Source organism: Phaseolus vulgaris, chromosome 11 (genome assembly GCF_000499845.2).
Source record: "Phaseolus vulgaris cultivar G19833 chromosome 11, P. vulgaris v2.0, whole genome shotgun sequence".
NCBI lineage: Eukaryota > Viridiplantae > Streptophyta > Magnoliopsida > Fabales > Fabaceae > Phaseolus > Phaseolus vulgaris.
The window spans coordinates 23,355,332-23,369,582 of NC_023749.2; the positions used below are offsets into that span (position 1 = coordinate 23,355,332).

General features: G+C 46.9%; 2 protein-coding genes across 2 annotated transcripts; both read left to right on the plus strand.

Moving 5' to 3' along the window:
• The first annotated feature begins 6,707 nt into the window (after positions 1 to 6,707).
• On the plus strand, positions 6,708 to 7,697 carry LOC137837188 (uncharacterized). Its single transcript, XM_068646095.1, has one exon. The coding sequence runs from the start codon at positions 6,708 to 6,710 to the stop codon at positions 7,695 to 7,697; it is 990 nt and encodes a 329-aa protein (XP_068502196.1).
• A 123-nt stretch (positions 7,698 to 7,820) lies between these two features.
• LOC137837189 (uncharacterized) lies at positions 7,821 to 10,313 on the plus strand. The gene is made up of 3 exons (XM_068646111.1): positions 7,821 to 8,936; positions 9,072 to 9,504; positions 9,568 to 10,313. Exons 1-3 carry the CDS (start codon positions 7,821 to 7,823, stop codon positions 10,311 to 10,313), a joined length of 2,295 nt encoding a protein of 764 aa, XP_068502212.1.
• Positions 10,314 to 14,251: the final 3,938 nt, after the last annotated feature.

A 14,251-nucleotide genomic window follows, 5' to 3' on the forward strand; every position in this document is an offset into this window, starting at 1 on the left:
GGATAACAAATTCTTTGGACACAAGGTAGTGTTCCCAAGTCTTTAGGGCTCGCACAAGAGCATAGAGCTCTTTGTCATAGGTGGGGTAGTTGAGGGTGGCACCATGGAGTTTTTCACTAAAATAAGCAATGGGGTGTCCACCTTGCAACAAAACCGCACCTATGCCTACCCCCGATGCATCACACTCTATCTCAAAAGTTTTGGAAAAATTTGGAAGAGATAGAATGGGTGCATTGGTGAGTTGAGCTTTGAGCCTTTGAAAGGCTTGCTCATGCTTTTCATTCCAACAAAATGCAACATCTTTTTTCACAAGTTCATTCAAAGGAGAAGCTAGACTATAAAAATTAGGTACAAACCTTCTATAGAAGCTAGCTAACCCATGAAAACTTCTCACATCACTTACATTTTGTGGAGTTGGCCACTCGCGGATGGCTTTGATTTTCTCGGGATCTACATGTACCCCCTTTTTGTTAACTATGAAACCTAAGAAAACTACACTATCTACACAAAAGGTACACTTATCCCTATTGGCAAAAAGACTATTTTTCCTAAGAACTAGAAGAACTTCCCTAAGGTGACTTAGATGGTCTTCTAGGTTTTTACTATAGACTAAGATATCATCAAAGTAAACTACTACATATTTACCTATACAATCTCTCAAGGTGTGATTCATAAGCCTCATGAATGTGCTTGGAGCATTAGTAAGCCCAAAGGGCATCACCAACCACTCGTATAATCCAAATTTGGTCTTAAAAGCGGTTTTCCACTCATCACCTTCCTTGATTCGAATTTGGTGATATCCACTTTTAAGGTCAATCTTGGAGAATAGAGTTGACCCATGCAATTCATCAAGCATATCATCAAGCCTCGGGATTGGATGCCTATACTTGATGGTGATGTTGTTGATTGCTCTACAATCACAACACATACGCCATTTTCCATCTTTTTTTGGCACCAACAAGACAGGTACAGCACAAGGGCTTAGGCTCTTTTGAACCCAACCCTTCTCCAACAAGTCTTGAACTTGTGATTCTATCTCCTTTGTTTCCTCGGGGTTGGTTCTATAAGCAGGCCTATTTGGTAGGCTTGCCCCCGGTATAAAGTCAATTTGATGTTCTATCCCCCTAAGAGGAGGAAGCCCAATGGGTCCTTCTTGGGAGAATAGATCTTCAAATTCACTCAAAAGGTTTTCTACTTGAGGAGGTAAAACCATGAGTTCACTACTTGTGGCAGTGCATGTAAGTGCTCCTTTACAAAAGATAAGGCTTGGTTGTTCAACAAGAAGCAAGTTTTCAAAAACATTTTCAAGAGGTTTTTCTTGTTGACCAACCTTGTGGGAAGGAACACTCTTCTCCCACGCCTTTCTATCCCTAAGGATTTTCTCTTTTTCTAGCTCTTTTTTTTTTTTGTTTTCCTCATCCCTCTTTTGTTTCATTTGTATTTGGTCTTTCACCACTTGAGAATGTGGTAAAGGACTAAGTACAAACTTCTTATATTTATGGGTGAAGGAAATCTCGTTAGTGAGACCATCATGCAAGGTTTTCTTGTCAAATTGCCATGGCCTCCCTAATAAGATATGGCAAGCTTCCATAGGCACTACATCACATAAAACTTTGTCTTTGTAGTTCCCTATGGAAAACTTGATTTCCACTTGCTTGTCTACATGTAGTTCCCCATTTTCATTAAGCCATTGAAGTTTGTAAGGTTTTGGGTGAGGAACTACTTGTAGCTTAAGCTTTTCAACCATTCTAGCACTACAACAATTACAACTAGATCCACTATCCACAATGAGAGAACATATATTTTCTAAAACATTGCATCTTGTATGAAAGATGTTCTCCCTTTGTGTTTCCATGGATGTGCTAGGGTGATTGTTGAGGGTTCTCCTAATCATAAGCAATTCTCCCTCTAGTGGAGCTACCCTCTCATCCTCTCCCCCTTCCTCTTTCTCACTAGGCTCATCCTCGCCACTAGTGTACTCGTCTACACCTTTTAAAAACAAAGTCCTTTGGTTTGGACATTGTGCTTGCACATGCCCCCTACCATAGCACTTAAAACACTTGACATCTCTAGCTCGGATGGGTGGGGTTGAGGTTTCTTTGGTGAAGGGCTTGGTAGGCTCTTTTGGTTTTTCCTTGGATGTACTACCCTCCCTTCTAAACTCTTTCTTGGGATAAAAGCTAGAATAGGGGCTCACCTTTTGACTTGAGGTTTTGCGCAAGTTTTGTTGCTCAACTTTAATGCAAAGTTGAACCAAATCATTCAAGTCTTGATAAGGTAAGAGCTCTACTCTATCTCTTATCTCAAGTGATAGGCCACTAAGGAACCTAGCAATGGTGGTTTCCTCCTCCTCTCTAATAGAGGCTCTCATCATATAAAGCTCCATCTTTTGTCTATACTCCTCTACGCTCATATTTCTTTGTTGGAGTCTTTGGAGCTTGTCCATCAACTCCCTATGGTAGTAAGAGGGTATATGTCGACGTCTTAGGGCTCCCCTAAGGTCATTCCAATATGTAATGGAAGGTTCCCTATGAAGACGTCTATCTCTTTCAAGAGAGGTCCACCAATACATGGCATTCCCTTGGAAACTAAGGGTGGCTAAGGGTACTTTTCGTTCCTCACTTACCCTATGGCAAGCAAAAAGTTGCTCTACCTTCATCTCCCAATCTAGATATACTTCTACATTTTCCTTACCATGGAAATGAGGTAGGTCTACTCTTGTTTCCCTTGGCACCTCTTGTTCCCTTTGCCTAGTTCTTCTAGGGGGTGGTTGGTAATAATCATTGATTCTACGGCTTCCCTCCCCTAGAGATTCAATACTTTGCGAATGTGATGCATGAGTTTTTTTTGATTTTTGTGATTTTTGTGACTTCTCTTCTTGAGCTTTAGCCAACTCATTGATTTTGTTTTCATTCTCCAATTGTCTAAAAGAGATTAATTGTACCGCTTGGGATACTTCTTTTAAAAGAGTTTTCAAAGATTTTACTTCACTTTCTATAGACTTTGGAGAGTGAGAAGAAGAAGACATGGCTAAAACTTTGTGTATATAGGTGTTTTACTTGGAGAAAGTTTAGGAAAGTTAGAGAAGGGAGTTTTCCAGGTAAGGGAGGTGAGTCACAATGGACTACTTAAGTACCAAGCCTTTTCCTTGCCAAAAACTTTTCCTCCAATGACTTCACACAAAATTTTCTCTTAGTAGAACACTTAGAACACAAGAAGTTGACAAATCAAAAAGCAAGAAAACTATGTAAGCTAGATATGCAGCAAACTAGTCGGTATAGCACAAATTTAAACAATACTAAACATGCAAAACGTTTCTACCAAAACAAAAGAAATACAAGTTCAAACAAGCAACAAATTACTAAGTAAAATAACTATGCTATTCGGCCCTAGGTGAGGCTTCTTGGACACTTTGAGCCCTTGAAGACACACTCACCGTCTAAAACGTAATTTAAAAGAGGTAATTAACAATAAACCAAGTTGTAAAGGAGATAAGAAAACCCCCTTTGTTGTTCCTCTTTTTGGTTAGTGCACTTTCTTTGTTGTCTTGATTGTTGATCTTCTAGGTGTTTGTAGTGTTTGTTTCAAGAAACTTGTTTTCGGCCTTAACTTGACTCCTCCTTAGAAAGTTGGCTTTAATTCTCCAATTTCCAGCACCTATTCACAAAGGCTTAACCTTAAACCAAGTCAATTTCCATGCACATAAGCACCAAGAGAGAATTAAATTCCAGCACCCACAAAAGAGAGGTCAAGAAACAAAAGCAAGAAACAAATTTAATTGAAAGAAAACAGTACCACCAAAAGGATTTATAATATGACAACTTAGAAAGAGATTCAAGGAATTAAAGCAAACAATTAAAGGTACTCAATAAAAGTTGGCACACAAAAGGAATTCCTAAAGAAAAGCACTAGATTAGATGACCAAATAAAAAAAACTGCACCACTGGAAAATGTTGTGGGCCAGAAAACAGTTTTGTTCCCCGATTTATGCTGAGCTGTAATTGTAAAATTTGTTTCTGAAATTTGGATACAAGAAAATTCAGGATCTTAGCTAAATTTTGGCTTTGGAATCACCTAAAACGCATGCACCATTTTTTTTTAATAATTTTTTCAAATTTGGTGTGCAGTTAGGCCAGCTGTAACGCTCAAGATTCGCACTCTGATTTTGTGAGATTTATCATTTTTTTTCTGTTGCTTCTTTTGACCTCATTCTTTTTTGTCCTTTCTATAACACCTTAAACTTGTTTTTTTCAGAAATTCAGAATTTTCCTATGGGTGGAAAAATTTTGGTAAACAAAACAGCCCAGAACAGAGAGGTGTTACAGGGGAAATCTGGAAAACTGGAAGAAAACAGCAAGATAACCAAAATTAACACAATGGAAAAGTGAGAATGGAAATTGTGTATGAACTAAGACACAATTAGGAACTCAAACTAAAAATAAAAAGCACCAAAAGGATCAAAAATAACAGCAGATTAAAGCAATATAAAGAGACCCAAAACAAGAAACAATCAAGCCAAAAAATAGGACTACTAAGAATTGATGACAATATGGATGAACATGACTTGACAAAACATGTATAGATTCAGAAAATTAAAGACTCAAAGCATAATATGAAGCAAAATAATGAAAGCAATAAAGACTCAAAGCCTAAAACAAAATAGCAACACAAAGGTGTATGGAATCCTATCACAAATTGCACAAGAACTTGTTCAAGATCAAATGAACAAGAGTGCTTGGGTTGGATCTTCCACAAAGCACACCAAGAACAAATTAAAAATATAAAAACAGCAAGACAAGTAAGGAATTGAAATGACAAAGATGAAAATAAAGAAGAACTGAAATTAAAAAGACAAGCTACTCATCTTGAAGAACCAATAGCTCATGATACCAAATGATGGTATTTCATGTGTTCTTCTTGAATCAAAGTAGTAAAAAGTGATGCGGAAGCAATGAGTGAGTGAAACAAAGCCCTCCTAGGAGTTGTGATGGCTTTGAAGGTGCATGATGAGTATGGGTTAGAGAGGTTCGGCCAGCTCTATGAAGAAAGGTGAAGGGAGTGAAGTTTATAGCCTAGATTTCTAGGAGAAGTAAAGCTAGTGCACAAAATGGGCAGCATAACAATACTCAAATAAACTTGTTCAATACAATGAGCTAGCCTTCCTATTTATAGGCTAGTTTGGGACGTAAATGATAAGCTACATTACAAGGAAAAGAAAACCAAAATTAAAACTAAATGCTAAGCCATGTGCCAATCCATGACCGGCCACACTAACCTAGTTTCTAGAAGGTTTCCATCAAAAATGCTTCCTACACTATCCTATCTACTAAGTACCCCCAATGGGCCTTTATGCAAACATATACAAAGCCTTCTCTCTTCCATCCGTGGCCTCATTTGCTTGTGTTTGAATATGTTTGGCCATTGATCTTGTAAGGGGTCCTAGACGGTCTAGCTCCATGGATAGCCTCCCTCCTTCACGGCCTAGACGCTCACCTTCACGTCCTAGACGCTTACTTTCACGTCCTAGACGCTCACCTTGGTCTTGGTCTTGGTCTAGACGCTCTCCTTGGCTTGTGCCTTGGCTTCCTTGGGTAGGTGTGCTTGGCCCTCCTCCATCAAGATCACCCAGAACGGTGATCGGTGGTCAGTAACCGAGTGGCCACCGACAGATCAGTTCCAAGATAAACACCTGGGGGGAGAACGCGAGAAGCAATAGAGCACCGATCAGTCATCGGGTGCATGGTCATCGGGGTTTCGTGTTACACGCAGTTAAACTGGGACTGAGATTCCCAGCGAGAGCGTTACGCATGGACCTCGCATGATCATATCTCAGAGAAAGAGGAGCTGCTCGCCGGTAGAATCGTGCACGAGAGTGGCCTGAGGGAGTTAGTAAACCGGTCAGTGATTGGTGACTCTCTTAACCCATTACGTGCATGACATCGTGAAGGGGGAAATCGTTTATGCAGAGAGCAATGCTTGGTGAGTGTGCCTAGTCCAGCCACACCTGGCGTTCTCCTGGGAATGTGCGATTCACCCAGATGGAAGAAACGCGTTAAGTTACTCCGCAAGGGAATATCTTAGGCGCACAAAGAGATGCGCTAGAGCCCTTCAGGTAGTGGCACGTGTATGGTTAGATGTGAGTTGCATGCCTCCACGTGTCACCATCTGAGAGAGGCGCGGCCAAGATAAAAGTGCACTCCGCGTCGTGAAAGGTACACACACACACCCACGTTTTTACTGATTGTGGTACGTTTTCGCACAATGCGTAACAGAATTCTGACACACGCAGAGGATAGCGTAACAGAATTCTGTTAGGCACAGACACAGAGAGAGAGAAAAAAGAGAATCAGAAAGAGATTCAGGGATATTTTTTGTTGGTGGTTCTGTGACCTATCTTGAGCGTCGGAGTGCAAACGGCCGCTAGAGGCGCCGTCTGTGTGTTTTGCATGTTGCGTTTGAAGTTCCCGGAGAAGGTTCTTGCGGATAGCACAGTTGCATAGGCGGGGTAAGGAAGCGACAAAGCAATTCCTCCACGCTTGAGTTGGCGACAGGATCATTTGGCGCCCACCGTGGGGCCCTGTGAATCGTGGTCCCATCCACACCAAAGTTTCTGAAGTTCTCAAAGTTTTTGCTGAGTTTTTGCTGAGAAAATGAGGAGAACCAGACAAACATCACCTGCGCCATCTGCTAAGGAAGGAGTTGTGACAATGGCGCAGGTCCTGGAGATGATGCGTGCGCTGCAGGACAATGTCGCAGCGTTGAGAGCTGAACAAGAGAAGATGCAGGCGGAGTTGGCTGCATCGCAGAGCAGAAATGATGAGCTGAATCGCGTTAATGAGGAGCTGAGAAGGAAGTTACAGGCGCAGAAGGAACGCGCAGTTGAAGAAAGGATGTCGATGCCACCATCGCCTCCGAGAGCGTTCCCTATGCAATTCTCCCCTGAAATCATGAAAACCGTGGTGCCTCCCAACCTGGTGGGAGTGAAGGCGTCGTTCACGGGGGTAGAAGATCCAGAAGCGCATCTGACGGCGTTCCACACTCAGATGATGCTGTCTGGGGGCTCAGATGCCGTGTACTGCAAGATGTTCATGAGTACACTGAGTGGAATCGCCATGGAATGGTTCGTGAGTCTGCCAAAGGGTTGTATCACGTCCTTCCATAAGTTTTCGAAGCTTTTCACTAAGCAGTTCATCGTTAACAGAGCACCTTCAGTGGTGTCGTACGATCTGTTCGATGTACTCCAATATCAAGGTGAGTCGTTGAAAGACTACCTCAACCGCTTCGGAGCACAAGTGGTTAGACTGCCCAGCAAGGACGAGGATATGCTGGTGCATGCGTTTAAGAAGGGAGTGCTGCCTGGTCCCTTCAGTGAGTCGCTCATTAGGAGCCATCCCAGCACCTTTGTGGAGATCCGGCGACGCGCGGTGGCGCACATAGTGGCAGAGACAGAGGTTTCTGAGAAAAGAGGAAGTGCTGCACCACCGAAGCCGCGTGGAGGACAGGGGAAGCAACAACAACAAGCGAGGGTGCATGAGGCAAAGGAGGGAAGGAAGGTGCAGGGGAAACCTCGTCCTTATGCACCCAGGAAGGACCAGGGCAGGGGGCGTGCAAGGGAGAATAATGCACCCCCAAGATACGATTTCATGGTAGAGTTGGCGGATCTAATCGCCCTTCCTGCCATAGCTGCAAGACTCTGAGTACCAGAGAAGACAGATAAGGTACTTGGGAGGAAGAAGAACGAGTGGTGTGAGTTTCACCAAGCCTTTGGCCACACACTCCACTCTTGCTTGGCGTTGGGACACCAGCTGGCAGAGTTTGTAATGTCTGGGTTCCTGGCAGATTACCTGCGGGAGGCGCAGGGTGATCGCGCATCGGGGGCCCAGGCAGGAGAACAGCAGCACGAAATCCCTGTGCACCGGGAGGTGCAAACGATTGCGGGAGGCTTCTCCGGTGGGGGGTGCACCGCATCACAAAGAAGAAGGTATGCTCGATCGGTTATAGCCGTGGACTCGGTAGACGAGGGCCATTTCCCCGAGGTAGACATCACTTTCAAGAAAGCTGATCTACAGGACGTTGTACCGCACGACAACGATCCTGTGGTCATCTCCCTCATCACAGCAGGAAGGCAAGTGCACAGAGCGCTCGTAGACCATGGGAGCTCGGCAGACGTCATGTTCTGGCCGACGTTCAACAAGTTGCAGCTGTCCTCCGATCAACTCAGGCCGTATACCGGGTGTCTTTACGGCTTTGCAGGGGATCAGGTAGAGGTGCGGGGGTACATTGAGCTGAGGACGACATTCACCGATGGAACAACAACCCGCACCGAAAAGATAAAGTACTTGGTGGTGAACGCCCCTTCTGCGTACAACATCTTGCTGGGAAGGCCAACACTCAATAGGTTGGGTGCAGTGCCATCGACAAGGCACTTGAAGCTAAAGCTGCCGTCGATGGAGGGGACCGTAATAACCATCAAGTCAGATCAGGCTGAGGCTAGACGCTGTTATGAGAACATTCTTAGGCAGAAGAGGAGCATATGCCATGTCACCTCAACACCACCACCAGGTGTGCTCGAAGAGCGATCGGTGGTTAGGGGAACGCATGGCGATCAGGAGATGGAGGATGCTACGCTGGGGGGCTCCCAGGTAGCTCAGGTGGAAGCGGAGGAGGAGGGCATGATCACTCCTCGCGAGTCAGGGATCACGAGGGCGGTCATCGCCAGCGAGAGAAGACCCCACCTAGCTGAGGGGTGGGTAGAAGTAGATATAAGGGGGAAAAGGTTCAAGTTGGGAGGATCGCTCGGCGAAGAAGAACGAAGGCTGATCGCCGGGGTGATCGAGAAGCACATGGGCGTGTTCGCATGGTCAGCATCTGACATGCCAGGAATCGACCCTGACTTCCTTTGCCATCGCCTGTCGATGGATCCTAAAGTTCGACCTGTGCGTCAGAGGCGAAGGAAATTCAATGAAGAAAGGAGGAAAGTGATCCACGACGAAGCGCAAAAGCTCCTTGTCGCAGGACACATCAGGGAGATCCAGTACCCTGAGTGGCTAGCGAACGTGGTACTGGTGCAGAAGCCAAACGGCAAGTGGAGGATGTGCGTGGACTTCACTGACCTCAACAAGGCATGCCCCAAAGATTCTTACCATCTACCCACTATAGACGCTCTAGTGGATAGCGCATCAGGGGGGAAGTTACTCAGCTTCTTGGATGCATTCTCAGGATACAACCAAATCAGAATGCACCCCAGGGATGAATGCAAGACCGCATTCATGACTGAACGGTCTTGCTACTGCTATAAGGTAATGTCGTTCGGCCTGAAGAACGCGGGGGCTACCTACCAGCGACTTATGGATAGGGTGCTCTCGCCCATGCTTGGAAGGAACGTGCATGCATATGTAGATGACATGGTGGTCACATCCCGAGAGAAGGAGCATCATGTGGCCGATCTGGAGGAATTATTCACCACCATCGCCAAGTACAGGTTGAAGCTCAACCCTGAGAAATGTATTTTTGGCGTGGAGGCTGGGAAGTTCTTGGGTTTCCTCTTGACAGAGCGTGGAATCGAAGCTAATCCAGAGAAGTGCGCAGCAATCGTGGCGATGAGGAGTCCAACGACGGTGAAGGAGGTGCAGCAACTCACCGGTCGGTTGGCAGCATTATCCCGGTTTATGTCCGCTGGAGGGGAGAAAGGTCATCCGTACTTCCAGTGTCTTAAGCGCAACAGCAGATTCCTTTGGACACAGGAGTGCGAGGAGGCCTTCATCAAGTTGAAGGAGTACCTGGCAAGCCCACCGGTCTTGCGTAAACCACAAGTGGGCACCCCTCTTCGTCTATACTTTACTGTGATGGAGAGAGCAGTCAGTTCAGTCCTGGTGCAAGAGCAAGATCAGGTTCAGAAGCCTGTGTACTTTGTGAGTAAGGTACTGCAAGGCACTGAAACAAGGTACCAAGCCCTCGAGAAGGCTGCCCTGGCGGTGGTATTTTCAGCGAGAAGACTCAGACATTATTTCCACAGCTTCACAGTAGTGGTAATGACAGATTTGCCCATCCAAAAGGTGCTAAAGAAACCAGACGTAGCGGGAAGGATGGTCAAGTGGGCGGTGGAATTGTCAGAGTTCGACATTCAGTACGAGCCCCGAGGACCGATAAAGGGGCAGGTGTTCGCCGACTTTGTGGTCGAGCTGTCGTCGGTCGCGACACCTTCAGAAGGTTTAGACTTCCGATGGGTATTATCAGTGGATGGCTCCTCCAATCAGCAGGGGAGCGGCGCTGGGGTCATTTTGGAAGGCCCGAACGGAGTGCTGATCGAGTAGTCCCTCCGCTTTGCCTTCAAGGCTAGCAACAAGCAGGCGGAGTATGAAGCCCTGATCGCAGGAATGTTGCTAGCAAGAGAAATGGGAGCAAGAAGTCTGGTTGCTAAGAGTGACTCTTTGCTAGTCACCGGGCAAGTTACAGGGGAGTTCCAGGCGAAAGATCCCCAGATGGCAGCTTACCTGGAATACGTACAGTTCCTGAAGACGTCCTTCACCGAGTTTGAACTAGTTCATGTGCCGAGAGAGCAAAATGCCAGAGCAGACCTGATCCGGTCGGTCATCGGTAGTCGATGACGTCAGCAGCAGATAACCACGTGGACCACTCGCACGGTGACACGTGGATCAGGTGACAGAGTAGTCATGGAGGAGATGGTTATCGGTGGTCAGTAACCGAGTGGCCACCGACAGATCAGTTCCAAGATAAACGGGTGACACGTGGATCAGGTGGCAGAGTAGTCATGGAGGAGACTCCCCGGTATGGAGATCGGTGGTCAGTAACCGAATGGCCACCGACAGATCAGCTCCAAGATAAACACCCGGGGGAGAACGCGAGAAGCAATAGAGCACCGATCAGTCATCGGGTGCATGGTCATCGGGGTTTCATGTTACACGCAGTTAAACTGGGACTGAGATTCCCAGCGAGAGCGTTACGCATGGACCTCGCATGATCATACCTCAGAGAAAGAAGAGCTCCTCGTCGGTATAGTCGTGCACGAGAGTGGCCTGAGGGAGTCAGTAAACCGGTCAGTGATTGGTTACTCTCTCAACCCATTACGTGCATGGCATCGTGAAGGGGAAATCGTGTATGCAGAGAGCAATGCTTGGTGAGTGTGCCTAGTCCAGCCACACCTGGCGTTCTCCTGGGAATGTGCGATTACACCCAGATGGAAGAAACGCGCTAAGTTACTCCGCAAGGGAATAACTTAGGCGCACAAAGAGATGCGCTAGAGGTGGTGGCACGAGAACGGTTAGATGCGAGTTGCATGCCTCCACGTGTCACTGTCTGAGAGGGGCGCAGCCCAGATAAAGGTGCACTCCGTGTCGTGAAAGGTACAGACAGAAAACCCAGACACCCACGACCCTGACTGTGGTACGTTTTCGTACAAAAGCATAACAGAATTCTGACACGCGCAGAGGACAGCGTAGCAGAATTCTGTTAGGCACAGACACAGAGGGGGATAAAAAGAGAATCAGAGAGAAATACACACACTGTTTTTTACACACATTACTTTCTAGTGATTCTGGGACCTAACTTGACCGTCGGAGTGCAAACGGTCGCTAGAGGCGCCGTCTGTGTGTTTTGCAGGTTGCGTTCGAAGTTACCAAGGAGGAGGTTCTAAGAGTGTTCTTGCAGATAGCACAGTTGCCAGAGGCGGGTCAACCAAGCGACAAGGCAATTCCTCCACGCTCGAGTTGTCGGCAGGATCATTTGGCGCCCACCGTGGGGCCCGTATAAAAGGTGATTCCCACCCATAGTTTGTGTTGGTGGTGCTTCGAGTGTTTTCTGTTCGACTGCTCGCTATCGTAGTCGACTCCTGGAGTTTTCACCATTTGTTTGGAGTTCTTTGAGCTGCTGAGATGCTGAGGAAGGATGAGGACAACGCGCTCCAGTTTAGTTGCGCCATCAACCGACGAAGATGCTGTGTCCATGACGCAAGTGATGGACATGATGAGGACGCTGCAGGAGAACGTGGCTGCATCGCTTCTGAGCAGGAAAGGATGCACGAGGCGCTGGTGGCCTCGCAAGCAAGGAACGAAGAGCTCAACAGGATCAACGAAGAGCTGCGCAAAGCACTTCAGGAGCGGGAGGAGCGTGCGACAGGGGACAGATCCGCACCCCCATCCCCACCACGCAGCTTTCCTATGCCATTTTCCCAAGAGATCATGGACTCGGTAGTCCCGGCTAACACTGTGGTGGTGAAAGCGTCTTTCACTGGGGTGGAGGACCCTGAAGCCCATCTCACGGCGTTCCATACTCAGATGATGCTCTCAGGGGGCTCAGACGCGGTGTATTGTAAGGTGTTCATGAGCACTTTGAGCGGAACGGCGTTGGACTGGTTCGTCAGCATACCCACTGGCCACATTACCACGTTCCAACAGTTTTCCAAGATGTTTGTTGAGCAGTACACAGTGAACAAGGCGCCACCTTTGGTGTCTTACGACTTGTTTGATATAAGGCAGTACCAAGGGGAGTCCTTGAAGGATTTCCTGAACAGATTCGGAGCACGGATAGTCCGTTTGCCAGGAAAGGATGAAGAGATATTCGTGCACGCCTTCAAAAAGGGCGTGTTGCCTGGGCCTTTTAGTGAGTCGCTCATCAGGAGCCACCCCGCCACGTTCGCCGAAATCCGGCGACGTGCTGTGGCTCACATCGCCGCCGAGAGCGAGGTCACCGAGAAGAGAGGAAATGTGGCCCCAGCTAAATCGCGCACCCAAGCAAGGGTACAGCCTCAGAGGGTAATGGAGGCGGCGGCGGGAAAGAGGGATCAAAGGACGCGTCATCCTTACGATCCTAAGAAAAATAAGAGCAAAGGACCAGTGCGCCCCGGGGAGAGTAATCGCCCCCCGAGGTATGAGTTTGTGATGGGTTTGGCTGATTTGATCGTCATCCCAAACATAGCTGCCAGGCTCAAAGTGCCTGAGAAAACGGCGGAGAAGATTTTGGGGCCGAAACCAGATGCATGGTGCGAGTTCCACAAGAGTTTTGGCCACTCTATCAATTCGTGTTTGGCTCTGGGGCACCAGCTCGCTGAGCTGGTCAAATGTGGTTTCCTGAAGGATTACTTGCTAGAGAAGCAAGCGGGCCAAGCATCAGGGTCTCAACCGGCGAGCAGCGGAGGGCAGCAGCACGAGGTGCCTATTCACGGCGAGATCCACACCATAGCTGGTGGATTCTCTGGCGGGGGGAGCACAGCGTCGCAACGAAAGAGGTACGCGAGGTCGGTAATGTCAGTGGAAGTCTTTGAGGATCACTCACCCGACGTGGACATCACGTTCACCAAGGAGGACCGCAGGGACGTGGTGCCTCACGACAACGACCCCATTGTGATCTCGCTTGTCACGGCGGGAAGGTGATGGAAGAGGCCCAAGCACAAGCCCACATGCAAGCCCACCAAAGGGTAGATTTGGGCCAACCATAGAGTTATGGCCAAGAGGATCCAAGAAGACGTTCTTTTACATGTTCAAATGCCATAAACTCTAGTGTAGAGTAGACTTTAATTTCTTGTCAAAATTAGCATAGGAACTTTATTTGTAATTTTCTTAGAATTAATTTTGGCACCTAAAACACCAACCTAGGTAAACTTAGAGTTTCTAAAAAAACCTCTAAATTTACCAAGGCCGGTCTAGAAAGCCCATGGAGGGGGTGAGCATAAAAACTAGACACACCCCTCCCCATGTGCTCATTTGTGCACCCATGTGCCATGTGCACCCATGTGCTTCACATTTACATTTCATTTGGCTAGCATTAGGATTGCCTTATGGTCCTCCTTAGCCTATAAAAGGAGGAGCCTACACCTTGTATTTTCAAGTTTATGGTGAGTAAAGTTATGCTGCCCATTTGTGCTCAACTTTGCTTCTCCCTAGAATCCTAGGCTCTAAACTTCAATTCCTTCATCTTTTCCCTTGAGCTGGCCGAACCACTCAATACCCATACTTATCATGCACCTACAAGATCAACACCACTCTTAGGAGGATCTTGCTCACTCTCATACATTGCTTCCGCCCCATACTCTACATTGATTCAAGAAGAACTTCATGAAAATGCCATCATTTGGTATCATGAGCTTTGGTTCTTCAAGATGAGTAGCTCCTTGTCTTTTAAATTTTAGTTCTTCTTTATTTCATATTGTCATTTACTTTCCTTACTTGTCTTGCTGTTTTTTACATTTTAATTTGTTCTTGGTGTGCTTTGTGGAAGATCCAACCGAAGCACTCTT

Bases quoted from the DNA above. Each gene is read 5' to 3' on its own strand.
- LOC137837188 (XM_068646095.1), top strand. From the start codon at position 6,708: ATGGCGCAGGTCCTGGAGATGATGCGTGCGCTGCAGGACAATGTCGCA.
- LOC137837189 (XM_068646111.1), top strand. From the start codon at position 7,821: ATGTCTGGGTTCCTGGCAGATTACCTGCGGGAGGCGCAGGGTGATCGC. The intron at 8,937-9,071 runs GTGCGTCAGAGG...GTACTGGTGCAG, and splicing joins TGGATCCTAAAGTTCGACCT to AAGCCAAACGGCAAGTGGAG. The intron at 9,505-9,567 runs GTATTTTTGGCG...GTGGAATCGAAG, and splicing joins GAAGCTCAACCCTGAGAAAT to CTAATCCAGAGAAGTGCGCA.